At 38.8% G+C, this 27435-nt stretch overlaps 1 protein-coding gene across 1 annotated transcript; it reads right to left on the reverse strand.

Moving 5' to 3' along the window:
* Nucleotides 1-53: 53 nt before the first annotated feature.
* On the reverse strand, nucleotides 54-27083 carry LOC136263854 (deleted in lung and esophageal cancer protein 1-like). The gene is made up of 35 exons (XM_066058479.1): nucleotides 26823-27083; nucleotides 24146-24281; nucleotides 23583-23693; nucleotides 23419-23522; nucleotides 22564-22637; nucleotides 22388-22514; nucleotides 22245-22332; nucleotides 19646-19749; nucleotides 19475-19544; nucleotides 19316-19422; nucleotides 18920-18994; nucleotides 18558-18862; nucleotides 18051-18213; nucleotides 16361-16459; nucleotides 16223-16306; nucleotides 15795-15891; nucleotides 15177-15307; nucleotides 13522-13668; nucleotides 13226-13386; nucleotides 12462-12618; nucleotides 11372-11482; nucleotides 10673-10806; nucleotides 8826-9061; nucleotides 8623-8774; nucleotides 8219-8319; nucleotides 7581-7651; nucleotides 6832-7070; nucleotides 6663-6782; nucleotides 5631-5716; nucleotides 3786-3876; nucleotides 3431-3580; nucleotides 2824-2949; nucleotides 2623-2773; nucleotides 923-1049; nucleotides 54-874 (listed from the first exon to the last, which is right to left on the reverse strand). The coding sequence occupies exons 1-35, from the start codon at nucleotides 27054-27056 to the stop codon at nucleotides 766-768; spliced, it is 4578 nt and encodes a 1525-aa protein (XP_065914551.1). The 5' UTR covers nucleotides 27057-27083; the 3' UTR covers nucleotides 54-765.
* Nucleotides 27084-27435: the final 352 nt, after the last annotated feature.

Raw genomic sequence — 27435 nt, forward strand, 5'->3', positions numbered from 1 at the left:
AAGAACATTTATTGGTATCAGATGCCACAGTTTATTTGTAAGACAATATGGTCCATAACAACCAAACAATGACAATCAATAATGGTATGGTTCATCATTACTTAATATGCTCAGTTAAGACAATTGTGACAGATCTGCAAGAACCCAAAATGTATGCAAATTCCATGTTTCCTTTCCAAAGGAATGGGCGATTAATTAAACAGTAATAACTTACCAATTCACATACATTAGGTCCATGCCAATTATGCCAGCTGGGGCATACTAGATAGGTAAAAACATTGAGCATATTTCCAGCATAATAGGCATGTTTTCGTGCATTGGGTATCACAGACGCTAAAACTTTATGGAGTTTGCATGATTCAGACTAAAAAAAAACAGGCAAACAACAAAAAGTCTGATTTAGAGCTACTTGTGAAGGGAAGAATGGCTAAAGATCAAGATACTCTAATAGAACAGTCACCACGTGTTGAAATGTGCTCAAGAATACCTCTTGCCTTGGTGAACACAATGTCACGGTTTTTGTCTTTAGTACATTCTTTTACTGCAAAACCGGTCCTCAAAAATGGTTTAATTTTTGACATTGTATTCACCCTCCCACATTGTATTCAATGCATATTACTGTACAATCAGGAATGTGTGAACATAATAGGTGATTCTTGCAAATCTGGTACAATTGTTGACTCAATACATCAATCATTAACAACAGTACTATACGCATGACAGTACTATACGCATGACACAGTTATTATGGTATCATCACAGTTACTATGGTAACATTGCTTCATCAGCAGATCCAGTACCAGACACAGTAAAGCTCACATGATCTCCTAACACACCCCTGATGTACACCCTCACAACATACTCCAGCTCATCACTACAACAAGGAGATCATCAACTGATCACATTACCTGCTACTACTCACATTGGAGTGAACATCACTGTTATAATAGAAGAGTGATGTGGGTAAGTGGTAGAACACGTTGGGCTGACACTGAACACTTGTCCTGAACAGTTAGCTCTCTCATTAGTGCACTCCTCCACTGGTTCAACTGTATGATGTAGCAAACACATTGTAGCATGTATCACTATAAATTCTATAACAGGCATCTCTTACAATAGGTTAGTACTATATACATATGTTAGTATCATGCCATACATGTTACATACATATATTTCCCATTCGCACATGCATAGGTGACATGTACAACAATAAAATGAGGATGGGGTGCTAGAGTCTCAGTATTGCAATTCTGTATTTCGTGTATTTCAAAGTATAAGCCAAGGTATATGTTTGAGTGCAAGAAATTTCAAGGGATCATCGAACTACGTAAAACAAGGGAGGTCACCTACAGCTGCATACGGTGGAACCTCAGTTATCCGAACCCCTGGGGACCACTTACAATTCAGAAAAGTCCATAGCTTTGATATTTTGTGTAAAATCACCTTAAGACAATACATCTGAAACATGAAAATTATTAACTACTCTAATAGAACACTCACTACAATCAGTTTTGGCCTCTGCTTAACTGAAGATTCGAATGAGATAACTGAGGTTCCACTGTATATATTAGTATATTAGTGGACATTTAAGGTAGTGCTGAAGTAATCATGTGAAGGCGTACAATGCCCATTTGTCGCAATTGAAATTAACCCACGCACTTAACAAGCTATTTCAGGGTGATGGAGAACTTCACTTGAGACCATGCAGTCTACGTTTAAAGGGTTTTTAAGATAGTCTGTAGTGTTGCAGTTAACCATACCAAGTTTCGTGGAACCGCCTGCTTTAATTTCATATCTATGAAACTCTGAAATTAGAAGCCGATTTTAAAAATAACTCTCCTAAGACACAACCTAGCGCTACACTACTTTGGCTTATACGGTTTCTCAATACGTAGAACAACTCTATGGATTCCTTTTTATCAATAAAAGTTGTTAAAATGCTCACCCGTGTCCTTCAACAAGCCTGTCAAGTGCAAATCTAAAAAAAAATTGTTCAATAGACTTTTAAAGATGCATCTCTCTAGTGTCTTGAAGGGCTATGGTACCCAAAAATGAAATTATTAGGCGAATTGTGACTAGCCAAGGTGTGCTCCGTAAAGAAGTGATCATGCAATAACAGCTGTTGCTGTTCACCACGAATTTTCCAAACTTTATACAAGGTGATGATGTTAGAACATGTTGTATCAACAATAATAGACTGACAGGTTAATAGAGCTGATTCGTTCAAATCTTCGTAGCACTCCGCTTTGTTCTATAGTTTTCCGTGGTTTTTCATACATGACCACAAACAGGCTGTCCCAATAACATTGTAAGGCTTCACATAATTACTTCAATGCCGCCTTAATTCCTACTTCAACCTATAGTCATGACTGAAATAGGGATTTTATGCCCACTAGTATATCTGCAGGTATAGGTGACCTACTTTCCAAAGCATTAACTGCATGGCTTACTATCTTACCATAGCTATATGATGGCTTCCATCTATGTATACAAATAAATTTAGTTTGGTGTAAATCATACAAAAATATTTATTTCTAATACGATTTTTTTTGCACAAAGATAAAGTGAATCACGTAAGTAGCTACATTGATAGAAAATGTAACATGCTTAGAAATTTAGTACCTGACAAGTTCCACTGACTAGTACAATTGGAATTGTTGTACACAGTAACTGGTAGAGATGTTGACTGGTTCAGTAAAGTGGCGCCAAATTTCACATGATCGACATCAACACTCAACGTTGGTAGGAACACTTGTGAAGTCAGTGATAACAACTATCAACACATCACCAGTAACTACATTATATCATTATCACTCTGTGTACTTGTTCTACTCCAGTGGAATACTTCACTGTGAGGTGTCCTGTGTTTGTGATGACCAGTGGATCATCTGGCTGGCTGTTGTGTCTTTTAACTACTTCATCTAGTGTCAACTGATAGCCCAAACACACCTACAAAATATTATGTATAGTATGGTACCACCTAAGTGCAATGTCATTTCTCACAAGTGTGTGCAATTAAAAACTCACTAATTAAAGGGTGTCGCAGCCATTTCAATAGTGAGTAGTTACCCGAGTTTTTTAATCATGCGCACTCATGAGAAACGACATGGTGCCGTAGCTCACATTACATTGCACAGATACCATACACACACAACAGCAATGTACACAGTCACACCAATGAAACACTGAGTCACCTACACACTACTCAGGTGCTACATAAGAATTGGTGCAGGAATATCCCCATAGGGACAGGACTGATACCATGCACCACGTCTCATGAGTCCCCAACCTTAGTAACCGTTTTTGTTTTGAGATACAGACAAATGGTAGTTAATACCCAGGTGTCCAATAACACAGCTAAGTAGGATGGAGCAATGCAATTAGAGTTACAACAAACACATACTAGACCACACACACTTAACTACACTACCTGTGCAGTATAGTGAGGAGTGAGAGTTATTGGTAGTGGAACCGATGTATCACATGAGAATGGTGGGTGTGCCATCAGATCAAAGGTCAACTTCATGTCAGTTACATTGTTCAAGTTGACGTTTCGTTTAGTAAAACATGATGACTTCACCTGTAAAGAAGAGAACTATGCACCAGCTGCAAAGATGCCTATATAAACCCAAACTGGCCACAACTTATCTTAACAGATCTCCACACTTAACAGGTTATTTTATACATACAGCAGAGATGACAATAGAATATTTGTAAAGCCACTGACTAGTTTATTGTGTTACTACCTAACTAGTACACAGTCACATTGTTACATTGTTACATACTACTCCATCAGTTCCCAATAACTGGTCAGCCATGAACTGGAAGATCACTTCATCTTCTTTACCATCATCATTATCAAACTCCATACTCAACCTGCACACATGGTACCCCATGGATAAAAGAACATGTAGAATACTGAAGAAGATCAAATACAAACCTATAACAATAAATTATCATACACGTACTTTTAAATTTGTCATTGATGGTCAATTGTGATTTGTGGCCAAATTGTGGGTACCTTATTTTGTGGGCAAATAGTCACAGTTTGCACACTAGCCACCTCAAAAATAAATTACACTTTAGCCTGCGTGCCAGTAACATTCACATACAAATTACCTTAGTAGCGCAATGGTTGTATTTAAATTGTAGGGCAATCATCTGATGTAACCTGTCTACTTGAACTGATAGGGATCTATCTATATTTCACCAGAGCCTTACCTTTTGCAAAGGGGTGGGCAGCACCAGACTAAGTATCCACATGCTTTTCCTTATAATAGCTGCTGAAAGTTTAATGGTAAAAAACGGTGGCCCATTCTCAGCACCAAACATTCACACTGTCCCCACCCATAATAATATTAAACATGTACACCACCTACATACAAACAGTGTTGGGAAAGTTACTTTGTCAATGTAATATATTACATATTACTCTTTACTTTTGGGCAATGTAATAAGTTACAGTTACATATTACTCTAAATGAAAAGTAACTTAATAGTATTACATTACAGGTTTTTGCAATTGAATTCGTCGCCTTTGCAATTGCGGAATTCATCCCGTTTGCAATTGAATTCGTCCGTATTGCAATTGAATTCGTCCCGTTTGCAATTGAATTTGTCGGTTTTGCAATTGAATTCGTCGGTTTTGCAGTAGAATTCGTCGCGTTTGCATTACAATTTGTCATAAACAAAACGGCTCCAAGAAACCAACCTGTTCATTAAGAGATGAACTATTTTGGTCTTGGAGAGTTACACTTGAGACACTAGAAGGTAATAGAAGCTGGTAGTACGCGAAGTTAATAGCTGTCTGACAAGTTAATTAACTTGCTCACGAGTGACCTGACCACACCCATCACGAATGGCATAGTAGAGTTTGGAATGTTGCTGGATAGGCTGTAGAGGAAGAATTATTGCCTTATAAAGAGTTGTTTACTACTGTTGTACTTGAACAAGTTCTTGTAGCAGCTGCTACATCATGTTTTCGTGTTTGCTCCAGCTGCCATTTGATTGCAAACAGGATGAACTCAATTGCAAACGGGACGAATTCAATTGCAAAGTCGCTGAATTCAATTGCAAAAACCTGTAAGTTACTTTTGCTCTGACCATACACCTTTCCTTTACACCTTGCATGTTAGTTACTGAGCTAGCATATAATAAACACTCCTGTAAATATGGCTATTGGCTTCTTGCACCTGTGTAGAGATGTTCATTATTTTTACCACTTCAGCCATACCTAAATATTGTTGGCAAATCACGTGACCAGTTGTCTGAGGTATGAACTAATACGGATAATTATATTATAGGGGATCAGGACAGTAGATTATTGCAGCCACTAAGCTGTTGAGTAACACTAATTGGTTAGTAATGGACCTGGTAATGTGTTATGAACATCTTTACACGTCACTAACGAACTTTTGTTACTAATAAACGAACTGTGGGTTCCTTGAAAGTAACTTTTATATTACTAGACTATGAATAGTAATGCATTATATTACTTGAAATCACAAAATGTACTAACTATTACATAATGCATTACTTTAGTAACACGTTACTCCCAACACTGCATACAAACACCCACTCCCCTTCAATTGTTCTTATTATACTGTACTACTATTCTTTACTATGATCACCTTGGGTAGAGGCTCTTTCCAGTAAGGTCAATCCTCAATGGATCAATCTCATATCCTTCACCTCTCACTGCTCCATCATAGTGATCCTGTGGAAGTGATAACAGTGACCAGAGGGTAGGGTCAATTAACTGGACCCCAATGATAAATGTATTAAGATAAATGAAATGTTTGGATAATTGAAGGCCATTTATTATATACAAAGTTCACTCAATCACTCAATAGAACATATGTGATCGGATTTGCGAAAAGGTACTTTTTCCACACATTTGACATACCAGCAAACAAAATAATGTAACACTTGACTCCTTACACCAATTAACTTGCTCTTAGTATCAAAATGTAGCCAGATACTGTGGCTACATTCATTGAAAATTTCAAGCAATTATATGCTATGATCAAAAAGTTATGAAGCTTTGACGTCCAAAAAATGGGTCAAATTTTGTGTGTGAAAAAGGTACCTTTTCGCAAATCCGGTCACATATTGTATACACTATAGACTCATGTTCGTATAGCCTTGCTACATTCCTAAATGGCTAGCCTTTTTTTTCTATTCAGTATTGACTATTGAAAAAGGCAGCCAAATTACTAGCCAAAAATAGGAGGAATGCAGCAAGGCTGAATGTAGAACACAAGTCAATGATAGAGGTCCAACATTAAAACTATTAAAATCACAGATAGTTGTACTTGACCGCTCCAGATATCAGTGTTAGTTACTTTTATCTTCATATTGTAAAGCAAAGAAATTGTTATGGTATTGTCCCGTATCATCAAGCAATGTTACTAAATGGTTATTCCTTGTAGTTGTGAGGTATCTTTTATGTGGCTTCCTTTGATTTAATGTCAACTATCATCTTCATCACAAAAGATTATTTGAAGGGGTCAAAACAAGTGAAAAAACCAATGGGATGAGATGGAACTGCTGCCTACATAATGCAATGATGCCAGCTTATCTCCAAACATATATAGTCCATCTTTGGCCAAATTGTCCAAATATGTTGGGCAAAAGAGGGCTGAAACAATAGTATAGCTCACACTATCAGAGGTGATGCTGACACGACCCAAAATATAAGAATATATAGATCCATCGCCAGTTTCCATAACAACAGGAGTAAATTCTACCTCAGCAGAGGCACTAGAATGTCCCTTGATGACCTGTAAGTGATCAACAACCTCAATCACAATCAAATTAACCTTGACATACAATTTGATCAGGATGTATTCTAATGGGATGAGATGAGACTACTCCTTCATGAGCCTTGATCATGACCTTCACCAGATTATGTGATCCCTTAATGACTTCATCAGGTATGACATCATCATCACATGATCCCTCATCATCAGTGATATCAACAGGGAATGGTTTACCCACAGCCACAGTGAGGTCTATCAGTTGTTGATCACCAGGTATTTTATTGTACACCTCCCAGTCCACCGTCAGCTCTGTACAAAGGAACAAAAGTTGTAAAATTATCACAATATAAAGGCTAGACCCCAGGACAGTCATTCACATATAAATATAAATTTAGGCAAACCAATAATGTATATATTACATGGTGATCTGTTTCAATGTACAGTTCTATTCTGCAAAATGCATTAGCTGTTTCTGTTAGTATAGCTTAGCTAGAAACCAGTCATATATTTTTATTGCTCTTGTGTATAACACTGTTTTCTTTTTCTGATTAAGTAGCAAGGCATATGTACGTACTACAGTGGAAACTGTCTTATCGGTCGGTCACCTGTATAGAAAGACTATCTCTTTAAAACACACTTTATTTACTAATCAACCTGCCTAAAAGCAATCATGACCAACAATTAATTTTGGTCCAGCTTTGACAAATTCTACTGTATCATAAAAATACAAAGGAAAGCTCTACCAAGAATACAGTGACCAGGTGTGACCGTACAAGGAGAGGTGTAGTGTGCTTGCACCACAAATTATAGCTGACTCACCACATGGACTGGTGTTCTTTAGTTTAACAGTTCTCTTAACAGGTCCACTATCAGCTGGGTGAGAACCAAACCTGAACAACACACACACTAATCACAGCCATACCTTAATGTGACACATTACCTTGATATAGACTGTAGATTCTTAAGTAGTGCAATAGGACAGTACAAAAAACTTGTAGAGTTTCAATAGTAACATTAATGACATGCATTGCAATAGATTAACTAAGCAAGCACCCTCATGTACTTGAACTCTTAGTATGAAGTATCTATCCTATGGCCCCAACATTTTACATTGTGACTATTGTTTAATGTTTACAGGGATGACAACATAGGCTGTTCTTCAGCTGTGCCCTGAATTGTACATAATACAATATGTTCCCGGTTTTACAGCTGGGTGGCTGGAACAATGGGGGCAAAGTTCTTGCTCAAGGAAACAACAGTAGTAGTAGTAGTAGATCCCTGCCTGGGAATTGAACTTGGGACCTGGGATCTCTCGATCACCAGGCCAATTCCCTACCACCTGGGCTACCACTGCCCTGTTAACTACTGAAATCAGGACACCACCCCCAATAGTGTGAAGTGGTGTCAACGTATCCTCCACAATATCACTATACAGGCCATATAACATGTGTACTTACCTCACTATAGTGGAGCCATATGTAGCAGTGGTAGGGAACAATACTGGACTACCAACAACTCCATAACTGATAGGAATTGAAGTATCAGCTAACCCTGGTACCTGAATAATATAGACAACACTCTAATGTTGGCTGTATGTATACACAAATCCGTAATCCAAGCATCCATTTTAAGAATCTAGACAATAGTTTAGAACTACTCCAATTTATGAAAAATTTGCCAGTACACTAATGTCTACCTAATTATTTAGTACAACCCAATTTGATGACATAAAATGAGGTCACATGACATCATATTAGGTCACATGACATCTTATTATGTCACATGACATCTTATTATGTCACATGACATCTTATTATGTCACATGACATCACACAAGTCATATGAGATTCCTTGACATTACCTGACACACTAGTTGATCAGAGTATGCTCCCCACATGTCAGAATATGCCATCACCTGGATCATGTGACTAGAGTAGGCGGGAATGTCTAACTCACTTGGGGTCACAACAAAGCCACACCCCTTCCCTCTAGACAACACCTGATTGGTTAGATCTGCAACAGCAACAACTTTGGCATCACATGACTATCCACAATGTCTCTTACCTAACTGACTCTTTTTGTTTGTCATGCTCTTGGGGTTAGCTAGGTTAGCAGTTTGACTAAGCAGTGTGTTCTTGCTAGCTCTTGTAGTTGGTGGCTCAGTGTGTGTCACAGTAGATAGAAAGTGTACCACATGAGCTATTAGACTGGTGGGTATGGCAGTGTCATTTGTCACTTTGAGGTATAGTGAGTGAGGGGCCTTGCCAAGTGAATTGGTACTACCAAAGTCTAGCAGACACCTAGTGTAGCATATGGTGAAGTAAAGTATGTATATAACTATACAACACACGTGCATGGACAACACACAAGCACACACACACACATTACACTACACTACACTACACTGCACAATGAACACACACACACACACACACACACACACACACACACTTACAAGCACATTCACAACACATACATACACAACACATACATACACAACACATACATACACAACACACAAAGAACAGAAAGGTCATTAGCTGCCAGTACTACTGTCATGCCGAGTGATACTGCCATACATGTATAATAAACAGATGCTGTGGGGACCTGGATACAGGATCAGTGTAGAACTGCATCAAACCTCACAGCAGAGTGTGTGGGTACAATAAATCTCACTCATATAGATAGTTAGCACTTGCTTCCCCAGTTGACAATGGAGAGCCAAAACATGCTACACTATAAACAATATATTAAAAATTATAAATTTAAAAATAAAGTAGGAATCCAAGCGATAAAAAGTAGTGAAACAAGAGAAGAATGATGGTAACTATTACAGCATAGCTTGGTGGGAAATCCCTACTTTGGCATGATATAGCAATTATTTTGTGTTCAATGCCAAAGTATGTAGGAATTTCCCACTGAGCTATGCTGTAATAGCTACCATCGTTCTTCTCTTGTTTCACTACTTTTTATCGCTTGGATTCCTACTTTATTTTTTAATTTATAATTTTTAATATACTAGTTTGTTTAGTTTTTTGTTAAGGCATACAGCTAGCTATAAACATGTGACTGTTCTATTAGGGTGACTGCTGTGTTAGAGTATCTCGAGTCAGCCTGCAAAGATGTGCGCTTGCCCAAAAAGGGGCGTGGTTTCGATCAATTATAGAGTATCTCGAGTCAGCCTTCCAAATTGAAGGTGTGTGGTCACTGTAATACAGCTAGTGCAAAAGGGGTGTGTCATCGTGGTTTCAATCGATAGATCGATAATGTGTAGAATGAAGAATGGACGTGATCTTGTGATCTATCGTGAAGCTATCTAGTACCAGTACCTCCATACAGTACCCTCTGTCATCGATTATATCAGTAAGGAATATAATCTATTCCTCCTTACAGTAGCGTAGTCTAAGCGCCTTAAATAATCTTGTGGCGTCTACTATGCTGCTTAAAGAAAGTGTTGATACAGAAAATTAACGCCTCGATATGGTTTCGTTGGATGAAGAAGAAGGCAAGCAGCCTGATTGAAGATGAAAGAAAAGACAAGGCACAGAGGGAACACACTTGTCGGAACCCCAAAAGGCACATCCCACTGGTGAGTTTGTTATTGTAGCATAAAATGGTGGCTATGCACTGCTTTGTTTGGCCTCTAGGCTTGTGACTGTGGTCAGTCAGGCAGTCCAAGTTTTGGCGATTTTTTTAAATTCTGTATCCGGCCACCTGTAAGCGTTTTGTTGTATTTAATGCTGTTTTATGCATTATATGGACTAGTACTATTCCGTAAAGGTGATTTTCGTTTCGTAAGATATCGCTAGGATGATTTTTAAAGGTGGAATTTTGGGCGGCACGCGAAAATTTCATTCCTACTTAAACAGTACAACCATACCGTTTGATTACTACACAACTAAGTCACTTACTCTTGGTCACTTGGTCTATCCAGTACAGAGTAATGGATGGATAGTCCATGTACATGACCAGTAACACTTAGTAATACAGGATCCTTCATCCCATCCACCTCACAACACATAATGGCCGCTGGTAGATCATCTCCCTACAACACCACAATACACACCACAATACAGTCAAACTCTATTGATCTTATACAATGATAAAAGTGCCCAGAGACTCAATAGACTCAATCCTAATAATTACATACCAAGTAATTGCTCTATTAGAGTAGCTGGGCTCATCTTAACTTTGTAGCTATCACAATAAACTGTGTTTCTCTGCATCAGTCATACACACAATTTAGTGGATGCAGACTTTCTCTCCTCGATACTGCAGTGTAGCATGGTGTAACTTATAATTCAAAGACTATTTCAAGATATTCACAAACAGGATATTAAGTTGATATAGATTGTTCGCTAAAAACGCTATTATACAAATCTTGAAAATTGCTCTTACTCATACAGGGAAATCTCTATTAACAAACTATACAAATTAAGAAAAAACCTTCACAAGACAAATGGAAGATACAAAGATTTTGTGGTCTACATATTTAAAAGGAAATCCTCTATATTGCAATAAAAATGAACTTCTTGATTATAACGTATTCATTATAGCAAGGTATAATAAATAATACAGTATAACGTACACAACAAACTGACAGTACACACCTCAGTGTTCCATGTCACAGTAACAGTGAGATCACATGAGCTCCTAGGACCAATAGTCCCACATGATGGACTGATGGTAGCATCACAACACTTTGCACCATCACCATATAGCTAATAATGGATGTGTGGTGATATATAGGGTAATAATTGTGCTATACACTTGTGCACACATACAAATGTATTGTAGTACCTTGTGGAATAATACAGAAATAAATGCTTACAAATGACTATGTTTACAGTAAATACTATATAAATACTTTATAGCAAATTACTGTCCTGCTTTTGTTGTATTGGGAAACCATGTAGTTTTACCATTCTGTCTATAGTTTTACAGGGGCGGATCCAGACTTTTGGAAAGGCAGGGGGAGGGAGGGGGGTCAAAATGAAATGACACTACATTGTCTGGTTTGGTAAGGTGAGACCAAAAAAAGGTAACAGCCTGTAGACAATAGCTGCCCACCCCAGCATTTATCAGTGATAAAGTACACATAAATCCTAACATAGCTCACTACACACTGCTTTGAATACTGTGACTGCTTTATTAGAGTATTTCGATCTTGGTATACTAAAAAACTTTTAGGACCCCCTTCCCCCACCTGTATCCGCCACTGGTTTTAACACACTGTGTCTTTGTAAAACACTCTAATTGAACAGTCACAATTTACTGCTTGTATAAAGCACTGAAAAGCTATGACAATGTACAGAGATTATATGTACAAGATTCTATAAGCAACAAAGTGCTAGGATATTAAAATAACGTGGTATAACATACCTTACAAAACTAAACAAAAATAAGTTGGTCATGTGTCATAACCCCACAATATATTGACATACAACCAAAAAATGATGCATGGTGTTGATATATTGAAAACCCTATGAACTTTGCAAGAAGTATGGCAGGGCTATGAAGAAAAACACCATGTATTATGTCGAGAAAGGACAGTGAGGGTTCTGGGACATCATGACATGGATACACAGTTCACACATAGGAATGCGTAAATGTGTTTGACTATCAAAGAATTCATTTCTGATCATTTGAGATGGATGACCAAGGAACACACACTACCTTGGGATATCCTCCTTCCCTTACTTGGTTCCTCCAGTTAAACTGTGCCGGTATCATCATCATGTTGTGTAGAGTGATCACATGATCCATTGGGATGTTGACATATGCATCATTCACATGTAGCTCACAAGATTTCAGACACACTCTTGGTGATTGTATCTCACCCAGTACTTCCAGACAACTAAACAATGAGAATAGCTTATAGGTAACAGTACCGTACTTCCTCGAATAAAAACCCGGGCTTTTATTTCCATCCCAGCATTTTTGACCCAGCCTGTAAATAAATAGGGCCTTTATTTGAGACCGGAAATTTATTTTGGGTTAGTCCAACAGACGCCCCAAATTCGGGTGGTAATACAATGGGATTACTGTGATGATAAGCATAGAAAACAGTAATACAGTGTGTTGACCATATAAACAAGTGTAGTCAAGGCTTAAAGTGATTAAAAAATATGTAGCTGCATCATACATATCCGCATGCACGCGGGCTACCCACGTGATTACTTGTAATACTTTAATCCCACAGAAGGCTCTAAACTCAAGTATGAAGAAGCAACAGCAACAAGGAACAATTTAAGCCATTAATAGTAGACTCAAGTAATAGCTTGGCTTCTATTTGAGACCAGGTGTATATTTTCCAAAGGTGCTGGAAACCCCCCGGCTTATAATCGAGATAGGCGTTTAATGGAATGTGGCTTTTATACAAGGAAATACGGTACATGCATGATACAAATGTCCATATCCTTCGAACAAAGCATCTTCAGTATAAAAGTAAGAAAGTAACTCACCTTACAACCCCCAAGTCTGTGGTACATGACAGTATGGTACGTAGACTAGAGTGCGTCACTACCTCCCCTAGTGGTTGGTGTTCTGTGTCACACTTCACGGTACACACCATTGTACCATGAGGTGGCACCTCGCCATCAGAAGGCAGACAAGTCAAACAGCCCTACAATCATCAATACATACAATAATAAACTATCATGGTGAAAGCTAAGCACACTTGCACACACATGTACAAACACACATGCACGCACGTACACACTATTAAATATAAGCAATGTTTCCATGGCTAGGTACATACCAATTGATTAGAAGGGACCACTTCTTGTAGAGTGAACTTGATGGGTATCTCAGTGTCATTTCTCACTGGTAGTTGAAGTGTCTTGGAGCAACCATTAGTAATCAGACCATAGTTGAGTGAGGGAAGGTCAATCGTCAGTGAGGGAGCCTATAAGGAATACATCATTCATAATCCATTAACAACTGGACTTGTACGAAGGATTTAGTACATATGTAAAAATGGAGTCAGAAGTTTAGTAGAAAACATCTTCACATTAACATACATGTATGTGCTAACGTCCCATCCCAGGCTAACCAGAATGTTAAATTCAAGTAATCATTACCACACACTGAAAAATAATGAGCTAAACAAGCACACAATAAATACAGTAACATGTTTTTGATTATTTAGCCACTGGTACTAAAATTGTAGTGACAAAGTGAAGAACCAGCTGTACAATATTATGGTAGCTTACCCAATAGTATAAGCTATTGCAATTGGGTGTGCTCCCTTTTGCCAGAAATATCAATATGTCACCAGAGTGAAACTGTTATAGAATCTACACATCGTAGTCACATTGTTGAATACTTTTAGTAAGTAGATAGTTCTGGCTGAGATCAAACATAAGCAAATTATCATTGTCACCCTATCTCAGAATATGTTCACACTGCATCTTACATATCCTGGGCCAACCAGTGCTCACCCACCTCGTTGTATCATGCCAGGCTGGGCCCAACTCAGCATGGCTTACACTACTATTTATTTTGAACTGTGCTGTACCCGGGTTAGATGGTAGTGGGAACAGGGTGTAAGGATCCACTGGAACCTTAAATAGTGACTTCACTTGTAGTAACTAACAAAAAGCACCAAACATAGCACTGAGCACCCAGTGATCCATAGAGAGATTGTTTTACTGTGTTCCAGCCACAAAAACTTATTGTAACTAATACATGTACATGACACATAAAATTCAGTGAGTGTCATGGCTGATAAACTCCTATACTCAATACCAGGAGTGCATTGAATCCTATGGACAAGGCAGCGTGTAACTCCACACACTACTAATACTACAGGAGAAATTCAAACATGGCGTCCAGTGTTACTATGTATATAATTGGTTACATCATTCTTACATGCAACAGGGATACGTTGAATGGGCTGTTACTCCATCGTCTTGTGTGAAGGTAACAAAGCTGCTTCAATAGGAAGATCATCAAGTCGAAGGTAAAGCTTGGAATAGTCAAGCTGAGTAATTTTGCATGATTATTGAGTGTAGAAAGACTGTCCTACTAGGCCTGTGCAACTATTCCTCCGTCGTGCCATTGAACTTCGTTTCCATAGCTTTGCTTCGTCGCAGCGGAAACGTGATGTACCCGAGCATACACCTCCGCATAATATCCTAATTAGGAAATTTTTAAAGTAGTACATAGCAGCCATGTTTGAATTTCGCTGTTTACGGAGTTACATGCTCCCCCTATCCATAGGATTCGATGCGCTCCTGTCAATACACATGTGCATAAACGTATGTATGCCACAAGCACTTTCATATTAAAGAAAATAAATTCCTAACTACAGTACAGCACCCACTGGGAATACAATTTGTTGCATAGTAAACACACTCTCCAATCAACCCACAAATACTCTAATAGAGCAGTCATATTACAAGAGGTACTTACTTCAGCAGTAGCTCTAACACACATCACCAGAGGTAGACTACGATGTGTGATAGTACAGTTGAGATCAACTGATACAGCACCAGCCACCAGTGGCCTCATCAGAACTTCACAATGACCAGCACCACCGGATACTATACAAGTAATAGAATTGTGTATACAATGGAACCTCTCATCAAGAAGGACACTCTAACATGTGATACCTTGATTAATCAGAACAATTGTCATAGGTTATATCCAACTATGAAGGCTAAAGCTTATAAGGGAGTCTCAACATGTTAACTCCATTGAATGTACCATGGTCCCAATTATATTAGTGCGTACACTTTTGGACTTCTGAAATCAGGACACTTCACTAATAAAGACGTCTTGATAACCAGGACACTTGTCCATGGTCCATTTGTATTAGTGTACACATTTAGAACCCTGAAATCAGGAAACCTATAACCAGGACACTTTGTGGCTATAATCAGTTACAAAAGAAAATCTGATAATTTTTTGGATTCATTGCATCCAAATACTCTGATAGAACATATACACTACGTGACAATATACTCTAATTGAATAGTCACTGTACAATAGATAATGACTGTACTAGCAGTCACAACATCTTGTACCTACCGATGCTTCCCTCACTGGGCTCCACCCTCATACACACATCACCTCCACACAGTGACTGCCACTGATAGTATACTGACGACAAGCTGTTGTTGACCACCTGTAACAATAATGATCCACTAATTGTGGCTTGGTGTGAGTGTAGTGTGACAAGAATGTATAAAGAGTATACAACTTGAAGTATAAACAGTGGATATATTTGGTTATCCAAACAGATATGTTTTCCAATATGGCAACATATCTCAATCCTTCCCCTGTTACCCCTAGTAGTGGCTTTAATCCCACAATTTCCTAGGAGGGAACATTCCCCAAACCATTTTAGCAAACCACATTCACTTCATTCTATTCAGCTCTGAGTCTCTGACCCCAATTATGGTGACGTATTGGAAAACTCGGGTTGAAGTCCAGAACTGTACTATACAATTACTCACCTTTATCCTATAAGAATGCTCTACTCCACACATTAGTGTTCCTGGTATCACCAAACATCCTGGTGATAGGATGACATCATATTCCTAATAGAGAACATAAGGTAATACCATATATAAACACTATACCACACAACATACCTCACATATCCCTGATAGGTGGAGTTGAATTGAAGGGAGTGGTTGCATGGCTTCTGTGTTGTTCAATGTCAATTCAGCAAGATCCAAAAAGTGACCGGGCTATAGGAGTGACAAGTTACATATTACATATTTGAAATACAAAATGTACATCATACACCTGTAGCTATGCACACTTAGTTGCTATAACACAAAAAGTTAATAAACTAACATGAAATAGCTAGGTTACAGTGATAAAAAACAACAACAAAACAGCAAAACAAGAGATACGAACGATGGTAACTAGATATGTGGGAAAATCCCTACTTGGGCATTGAACTGATGGTGGTAATATGCCAATGTAGGGATTTTCCCACATAGACTAACTTCTTGTGTCACTATTTTTTTATTGCTGGGACCCTACATTAATTGTTTAATTGCACTAGTTATTATATGTTGGGATGATATTGCACAATGACATTACACAATGGCATTACACAGTGGGTAGTTTTGTTCAATAAACTACCTACAGTACGTGTACTTGTGAATAACCTCTTCTGCTCTACAAACCCACTATGGAATAATGGAATTTATAGCGGATTTTGTTCCACAAACCCACCATGGAATAATGGGATTTATAGCGGGTTTTGTTCCACAAACCCACTATGGAATAATGGGATTTATAGTGGGTTTTGTTCCACAAACCCACCATGCAATAATGGGATTTATAGCAGGTTTTGTTCCACAAACCCACCATGAAATAATGTGGTTTTGTTCCACAAACCCACTATGGAATAATGGGATTTATAGTGGGTTTTGTTCCACAAACCCACCATGGAATAATGGGATTTATAGCAGGTTTTGTTCCACAAACCCACCATGAAATAATGTGGTTTTGTTCCACAAACCCACTATGGAATAATGGGATTTATAGTGGGTTTTGTTCCACAAACCCACCATGGAATAATGGGATTTATAGCGGATTTTGTTCCACAAACCCACCATGGAATAATGGTGAGTTTTGTTCCACAAACCCACCATGGAATAATGGGATTTATAGCAGGTTTTGTTCCACAAACCCACCATGAAATAATGTGGTTTTTTTCCACAAACCCACTATGGAATAATGGGATTTATAGTGGGTTTTGTTCCACAAACCCACCATGGAATAATGGGATTTATAGCGGATTTTGTTCCACAAACCCACCATGGAATAATGGTGAGTTTTGTTCCACAAACCCACCATGGAATAATGGGATTTATAACGGGTTTTGTTCCACAAACCCACTATGAAATAATGGGATTTATAGCAGGTTTTGTTCCACAAACCCACCATTGAATAATGGGATTTATAGCTGGTTTTGTTCCACAAACCCACCATGGAATAATGGGATTTATAGCGGGTTTTGTTCCACAAACCCACCATGGAATAATGGGATTTATAGCGGGTTTTGTTCCACAAACCCACTATGGAATAATGGGATTTATAGCGGGTTTTGTTCCAAAAACCCACTATGGAATAATGGGATTTATAGCGGGTTATGTTCTACAAACCCACTATGGAATAAAGGGATTTATAGTGGGCTTTGTTCTACAAACCCACTATGGAATAATGGAATTTATAGCAGGTTTTGTTCCACAGACCAACTATGGAATAACATGGTTTTTATATTAGCATTTTCTTCACTACCACTATACAGACACACAAACTCACTTGCAATGGAGAGAAGTCTACTAGGAATGCAGTGGTACTATCGGCAGACAATGCTCCACACTGTGGCTTGATAGTATATGGAGACTTTAGTGATGGTATTGGTTGAGTCTGTGATCCAGTGATGGGACGATACAGGGACCAGTGGTAAGGTAGCTCCATGTGACTATCAGGAGTAGGGATCATGAGATGTCAAAGTGTAACACCACTAGTACTGTTTAACCCACACTAAATGTGTATGACCACTCAAATGTACACAACAATGCAATTTGTGTGTTTGTGCATGTGTCTGTGTGTATGCACCTGAGTACAGCACAGTTAGTGCACTGATGCCATGTCATAGTTAACGTAGGGATTTGGTTCGCTTTACATGTGTGTGTGTGTGTGTGTGTGTGGGGGGGGGGTGCATGCGTGCATGTATGTGTGTGTACGTGGCAATGTGTTTGTGTGAGTGTGTGTTTGTGTGTGTGTTTGTGCATGTGTGCATGACAAATCTATAAAATTATTTACCAGTAGTTTCTGATAGTTACAATACAGTGTCCAATCTGGCTGGGGTTGACTGGATCAAACACAACTTTCTCATCATTTATAAGATTGTTCGGTGTCACATCATCGTCATCATTGCAGAATGAGATGGGTAGGGCTCCATCCCACTGCTCCACCTCACGTTGACTTGTTGCTGGCCTAACACCAGCCACTCCCACACTAACTAGCTCACAATGACCAATCAAACTCAGTTCCTCTACATCACCATTGTTACAAGATATTCTAATGGGGTAAGTGAACTCTCCTGTACTGTCTGAATGAAATGTAACCTGTTGAGAATTTTTTATAGAATAGTAAAAACACCAATCAATCTCTTCTACATGTACCTTGATGGCTACTTGATCGCTTGGAGCAAGATCAAATGTTGTCGGTGATAATGTAAAGTGCGTCTCAAGGTCTTTCTGTACACAATTAAACCAAATAGCTATAGTACAAATTTTAAAATAATAGTTTAACAAACATTAACATACAGTGAAACTTGTTCGTACGGACAGCCAAAATTCTTAGTTTAAGTCCCAAAGCAACTTGTTTGGTACATTAACTGGTATGGAAAATTAGAGAGGGTCCTATTAATGCGGTCATGAAGTACATCTTAGCTATGTTTGCGACCTACTGTACTTGACATGGTCACTTTAAAGAGGTGGTCTTACTAGATCAGGTTATGAAATACACCTAGGGTTGTGTTTGGGCCTTATTTGGTGTAGCCACTAGTCAAAGAATACCTTGCACTCAATAGTATAACAGCCTCCTCCTTGTCCAGTGTTACAGCAAATGATGTTATCTTCAGACTGTTTCCCTGGACCACTATACCACACAGGGAGAGGGGACACTACATGCACAGTTAGAATAGCAGCAGAGTATTGGAGCTATTATTAGCACACCTTCTAGTGATGGCTGTGGTCTTCTTCCTAATAAGGGAATACTGAGACACACACCCTCATGACTGGTGACCTAAAAATAATATATTTTTTCAATTGCACAATAACAGTATCAAGTTATTACTCTAATAGAACAGTCAGTTAAAATACAATGTCCACATGATCACAGCTTACTTGTAAGCAATCATCAAAAGTAGCAATGGAATCAGGACAGAAGGTGACTATGTAAGAACAGGATATTCCTGGGGCTAGGGAGCCCTCACTGGTAGGAAATTGGCCTGAAAACATATATCACTAAAGACTGTACACACACACACACACGCACACACAGATTTCTTATTACGTGGAGAGAGGGAAGGGTGGAGAACTATACTTTAAAATGTACAAAGACTTTTTAATAGTAATGACTGTACACCTGTATCAAATGGTACGGTAGTACCGTTTACGTAGGGATCACCCCAAAAATTCTGCTTTTAAAAATCATCTTAGAGACATCTTACGTGATGAAAATCACCTTCACGGTATAGTACTAGTCCATATAATTATACAATATGGTAACAAAACACTTACAGGTGGCCGGATATAGGATTTTTTTAAAACTGCTAAAACTCTAATTTTAGTCTCACTGCCTCACTGCCTGATCACAATCACAAGGCTAGAGGCCAAACAAAGCAGCGCACAGCCACCAGTTTATGCCAGGATAACAAACTCAGCAGAAGGATGTGCCTTTTGGGATTCTGATGAGTGTAGGCCCTCTGCACCTTGTCTTTTCTTTTATCTTCAATCAGGCTGCTTGTCTTCTTCTTCATCCAATGAAACCATATCAAGGCATTAATTTTCTGTATCAACACTTTCTTTCAGCAGCATATTTATACACCACAGAATTATTTCAGAGCTGGATTTCATAAGCGCTTCAATACCAGTGCTACTATAAGAGGTATACTAGCTAGATATCTGCAACTTTGCGATTGGGATCCTATTCACAATAGGTTCGTGACCACACCCATCAAATAAAGATCTAGGTGGACTAATAGTAATAGAGTACAGAGGCCACACCTCTTAACAATCTAGTTATTGACTGAATAGTAAATAAGATGACCTCACCCTTTATTGGTCTATATAGCTAGCTGCACACCACTTGGCTGATCCGAGATACTCTAATACAACAATCCTGTATGATATTTTAATAGAGCAGTCACAAGTTCCACTGTAGTTAGCTGTGCTACAACAAAAAAACTAGTATTTTTTATGAAAATGTTAATTTAAAAATAAAGTAAGGATCTATGTAATAAATAGTGAAACAAGAGATGTATTACAGTATAGCTCTTGGCACATTAGCTATAACAATTATTTTGTCCAATGCCAAAGTAGGGACTTCCCACCGAGCCATGCTGTAATACCATCATTAATCTCTTGTTTCACTACTTTTTATTGCATAGATCCCTACTTCATTTTTAAATTAACATTCCTAAAAATACTAGTATAGTGTATTTAGTTGCCGAGTATGAGGTTTACTGTAAAAAATAATAAATAAAAACAACATACACACACTAGTACAACCACAAATAAACAGCTACATATTTAATCACTATAATTCCCCTCAAAGTGGACACTATGAAACATAAATGTTCTAATTAATAGGAAATTTTCCAAGTCCCATTTGTATTACACACACTGAAATCAGGACACCTCTGACCTCACTAATGGACACTTTAATAATCAGGACAATTGCCTGTGGTAAAAAGTGATAATATTATATGTACTCATACAAAACCGTTTCTCTCATGCCTTGAAGCGTGTTAACTGCCTCTGCAAATAAATATCATTTGTGACTGAATTTTGAGAAACGTTCCAAATCACACATTAGAAGTTTCAAGATAAACGGTTTTAAAGGATTCAAGCCAGTATAACTTGCCAAGGATAACTAGCATGCATATGAAATTTATACCAAAGGTGCATCAATCTATTACCTTTCAGACCACTTCCAGTACTCGTAGCTGGTTATAGAGTTTCCCACCAAATAAGATAGAAAATCTGAGCAGTTGGACGAGCGAAGTAGCATCACGAGTGCTCACAAAGAGGAGGAGGGTGGGGGTGGCAAGGTGGGCAAGAGTTGGACTTCAAAACGGAGGCAGACCACAATTGAAGTCCAGACATGAGATCACAGGGCTGTGCTGGCTTCTTAGTGGCCGATACGCAGCAAAATCAATAGGAAAAACTAGCATTTGCATAAAAACGCCATTTGAACTCTCCACACCACCCAGAAAAGATGCCTGTTAAAACCAGCCTCAATTAGTTTGAGTAATACTGAGAGTTAAAACTAATAGTGCGATAGTGTAGCTATCCACTGGTGGTGTTAGTTTGATTTTGCCTGATGTGCAATTTAAAAACAGCTTTGTAAAAATCTGGTCACATTTTAGCTATCTTAACTTTTTGCAACTGTTTGATAACGCATCAAATCTTATTGTGTATATAAACCTGGAATGGTAATGTTCAACTGTGAAACCATTTGTTATGGTAATTCTATTCATATAGTTGGCTAAATAGGCTGCATGTACATTGCTTCAGAAAGGATCTCAGGCAAAATAAATGCTTTTCTACCTTAAGAGTTGGAAACCAGTCAGCACATTTTCTAGAACTGCCCTTGGTGTACATACACACATTTAGAATTTAGACCACTGAAATCAGGACACCTCGATAATAAGGATATTTAGCATGGTCCCAAGATTTCAGATAAAGAAAAAAAAAAAAAACCCACTATACAATAATTTACCAACACGTGCAGAGAAGTATCCAGTGGATGGTTGGATAACACTGAATTGTCTACTGGTACTACCACAGTTTGTTAACTGGACACTACCCTGTGGTGTACACAAGTCATCACACAATATACACATGATCATGATAGTGACTTACAGTGTAGGACTGTCCTGGGTGATATTCTGTGAACACTACACTAGTAGGATTTGCTATCATCCTTCCAGCCCCACCCACTGGAACATCAGCCAAGCCCCTCATAGCTGATCCAATTGATACAGGAACACTAACCATGATACACAAGATAAACATTGAACATAATATGCTATACATACCTTGAAGGAAGTGGCTCAAGTTTTTGACCAGATTTACTAAGAGTTATTGGCTGTTTAGCAGAGGAAGGTCGTGCCTGTAATTACAGAGACATTCATGTACACACAACACACTAAATGCCTCTTTCCATCCCCAACATAGGCCTACATGGCAGATATCTATCTAGCAACTGAGTAACGTATGTATGTATTCACACCTGTACAAGCCTATGCCAGGCAAGAGAACTGCTAGGAGGGTTGACAGACTGCAAACAACAGAAAGTACATGTACCTGAGTCAGTGACTAAGTCAGGAAGTAAAAGCATTCTCTCCTACATGAGGTATATGAATTATGTATGCCCTGTTGTTGACTTGCAAGACAAAACACACAAGAAACTTAAATCCTGCATACCTGAATCACATGCTCAGGGAAATTAAGGGGTGATGCCATTACACACCACACCACCAACAAGTCACTACACACAACATGCACGCACACAACACACACTCTGAACAAACACAGACATAACTATTGCAGCCCAGTGAGCTAGCACTGGGATGCCTGTGCACCATTCAGGCACTCAAGCCTAGTGCAGGCAATTGTGACACAAATCCTCCTGGGGCAGGACTAGCAACTCGCAGGAGAATTGTCCAGGTATCATGAAGAGAAGTTGCATAACCCAAAGTTCCGCAATGACCTCAACACTGCTAAGCGAGACAAGGACAGTTGGGCATTTGCTTCCCCAGTTTACACCAAGTACCCATTGCTCCAGTTTACCCAGCTGTTAAATGGGGACCCAGTGGCTTGGTGTCAACTAGGGAAGCAGCCCACCCAGCTGTAACACACACACACGCACACACACACACACACACACGCACCTTTGGTGTCACAGCCCTCCTCGTAGCAATATACATTTCATGTGTAATCTTTGAGTGTTGATCAGAAGTAATGGTGGGCCTACGATGGCTGGGTAGAGATGGTGCTAATAAGAAGACAGACACCAGTAACATCCAAAATACAACCACACAAATAACACACTTACGTTTAGGGCCAGACATGGAGGGTTGAGTGGTGACGAGATAGTTGGAAGGTACTAACAGATTATGCTGACGTAGCAAATTTTCATCCAACTGCCGTGGCAATTGACAAGGACCTGAAAATTTTAAACTCACACATGCACTAATCAATCAAGAACAGCATAGTTCTATTAATAATTATCAAAGCTACAAAGGTATAAAACAAACAATACACAGGCAGTATGCAATTACCAACAGAAGACTATATATGGTATTATAAGAATATTGTGTTCTATGTGGTCCCCAAACTCATTAATAAATAAAATTTCCTTGTTGCAGTATCAGTTGGTATAGTCACTAAGCATTTGTATTCATCAAACAGCCATAATTGTAGATACTATTTAAGCCTTGTCACTATGGTTGCAACAAAGTACATTAACTCATTGATTTGGTTTCATAATCTGATTGTGAGGGCTTCTCTGATTTCAACAATACAGCACCATTTGCCTCCATATTTCTAATATATAGGCCACAAAAGTAACAATAAAATATACACATCTAAAATTGTCAATAAACTACAGGCATTTACCCTTTGGTAGCCCCAGTTGCTGGTCTAACGACGACAGCCTTTTCTCTTCAGCAGCTAATGAAGCAGCCTTGGCCATCATGAGGTGTTTCTCAACTTGATCAACTTCACTTATTCTCCTCTGGTGTTCATCATGTACCTGTATAATGTCAATATACAGTGGAACCTCCCTCATCCAAACCCCTATTATCTGGGTAGGTAAAAACAGTGGACCCGGGGACCCACAGAAATCAAACTCTGCTTGGAATTTTATATACCTCACAGTATTCTATACTTGTACTAGGTACCTTTGCAAGTAGTATCGCATGGCCAATCCACTTTTCCCCCCCTCACGGCGTCTCGCACAATGTATACACCAATTAGAAATTATAATCGCCTCTAAAAAGTGTCTGAAGCTGACTGCATTTATAGGCGACTGCCTGCTGCACAGTAAGCATACTAGTCTATTATGCCACCTAGCTACTAGAGTAGTTTAGGAATATTGTACAAATGCATCATGACGTATGAAGAGTTGCTGGAGCTTGCTTAGCTTGGCTTGTAATTGTTCGCCTGCTGCACAATGAGCATGCTAGTTAGTTTATTATGTCACCTAGCTACTAAAGTTTAGAAACATTGTGCAAACAAATACTCTTGGGAAAATAGCGAGTGACCTGTAATTAATGCAGTCAGCTTCAGACACTTTTTCAGAGGCACTTACAATTTGTAATTGGTGTAAACATTGTGCGAGATGCCACGAGAGGGGAAAAAGTGGATCGGCCATGCAAGACTGCTTGCAGAGGTACCTAGTACAAGTATAGAATACTGTGAAGTGTAAAAAGTTCCGAGAAGAGTTGGATTTCCGTGAGTCTCTGGGTCCTTCCACTGTTTTTACCTACCCCTATTATCCAGGCACCCCCATTGTCCAGACAGACCAAATTAGTCACGTGGCTTGTAGTTTATTGACCATAATGAAGTTTGGTTTAGATGAAAGCACAAGGAGGGAGCCTAAAGGTTGCTGTTTACCTGTTTGGTTGCTTATTTATTCTACTATAACAAACACTTGGTTGCTAGGTGATAATGTATGTTTACAGCCCAGGGGAGTGACCATGAATGCTCTGTAGTGCCTTCCCTCTCTGCCCACTAAACTGCTTAGCACTAACTGATAGCAACAACAGCATTACTTGTGGTTACTTTAGCATAAAAGCATGTAATTCTTAGTTACGGACATTTCTGAGATACGGACAGTAGTATGTACCAGACCGCCCAGATAAGAGAGGTTCCACTGTAGTAGTGACTTCTGAAATAGTGAAGTCTCATTATAGTGACAAATAGGTCCAAAGCATAGGACATGCCGTCATAACAAGACCATCTCAAAATAGTGACCATGTCAAGAAGGTCCCAAACATAGCTAAGATGTACTTCATGACCTCATTAATAAGACCATCTCAAAATAGTGACCATGTCAAGTAGGTCCCAAACATAGCTAAGGTGTACTTCATGACCTCATTAATAAGACCACCTCATTAATAAGACCACCTCATTATAGTGACCATGTCAAGTAGGTCCCAAACATAGCTAAGGTGTACTTCATGACCTCATTAATAAAACCACCTCATTATAGTGACCATGTCAAGTAGGTCCCAAACATAGCTAAGGTGTACTTCATGACTTCATAAATAAAATACGTAGATCCCCTAAACATTATTAGGGTGTACTATATGACCTCGTTAATCAGGCTTCAAACATAGCTAAGGTGTGCTACATGACCTAATGCAGACCTCTCAACTTTCACGGTTTGGTCGTGAGACACACAATTTCAGCCTTCATATCACGACCACTTGCTGGTCTCACGATTTCTCATGATTTTCAATAAACTTTCCTAAGGCACACTAAATCTCCTTGATTTAAGCCCCAAAACGTTTTTTTAGCAGGTATCACGTGATCAGTTAATTAGAAAAGTGGGGTGCCTCTGTATTTTGAGCTGGAAATTTTGGCGGTTTCCCGTATTTTTGACTGTGTCACAAGTCACTACGCTGTCGAACTCAATGAACTGAGCATTATTTCAAGGTGAAATCTCGGGTGAAATCCTTTGAGAAAAGACTCAGCACATATGGAAGGTGAAGAATAAGGTGAAATCCTACCAGTTGTGTTATTACAAATATTTATTGCTTAATTTCGGTTGTTGTAAGGTGTACTTGTGCAAAAAAATCTGTGTTGAATACTGCTAAATCCACTGCTGGATACTGATTACTAAAGAAATGAGCTTCAACGATGAATCACTGGTGAACCAGTACATCAACTGAGTTGAAAGACTGATACACATGATTCAACGATGGAGCAAAGATAGTAGGTTTTTGTCATATAGCTAGTAGGCTACACTGTAGCATAGAGATATTATAAGCTGCGGTAAACAGCAGTATTGCACTCACATAGCTAGCTAGTTGTGCTTTTACATTTTTTTGTTAAAACAAATGTATGTGCATGAGCCCCATCACAAAGATGGTAGGCTTCACAGCTGGATGGGGTGTGTGTGGCTGGCTTTCTTATGACCAAGTCTGGTTCCAGGTTGAGAGGTCTGCCTAATGTCATAATGGTCATGTCTAAAAGTAGGTCCAATAATCTACTTTATGGCATCAAGATAGCATGTTAATTTTTACGCGCCACTAAAATTAATTTATATGTGCATCGCTTTTTCACTCACCATGTTCAACAGCTCCACGTATCGTTTGTGGTAACTTCCACGTTGTTCTGCACTAGAAACTCTTAAGTTGTCTACTCTTCCGCGGTCCAGCGATGGCAATGGCGTGGATGAGTTTTCCAGGAAATGACGAAGACAGGCGTTTACCAGGTGTGCAGTGTCCTGACTACTAGCCGAGGAGGGTCGCTGTAGCCGCATTAGCGGTTCCTGCTCGCTCCTCGACACTATCCTAGACATTGTTACCTTAGCAACGGAAATTTATAAACAATGTGCGCCATAATTCGTAATTAATTTTATAATTCGTATTTCAGTAAGTACTACGAATATTGCATGATATTGGGAATTCAACTGTTGTGTTGCAGTGTTGGTGTAAAGGAACTAAGAGCCAGTACTCCCAGCACTAGATGGTAAAGTCAGTGCTACATGGACAAAAAGAGATCTAGTCAGTAGGTAGAGCTTTATTATTATTATTATTATTATTGTTTACTGAGCAGTCAGCCCTGCTGGTGTGCTCAGGAATCACATAAACAAATACTTTAGGTACAATAATATGATTGGAGCTTACACTGAGCTGGCAGTTCACTGACTTCACGTGAGCCATATTGCTAGTACATGA

Source organism: Dysidea avara, chromosome 8 (assembly GCF_963678975.1).
Source record: "Dysidea avara chromosome 8, odDysAvar1.4, whole genome shotgun sequence".
In the NCBI taxonomy this organism is placed as follows: Eukaryota; Metazoa; Porifera; class Demospongiae; order Dictyoceratida; family Dysideidae; genus Dysidea; species Dysidea avara.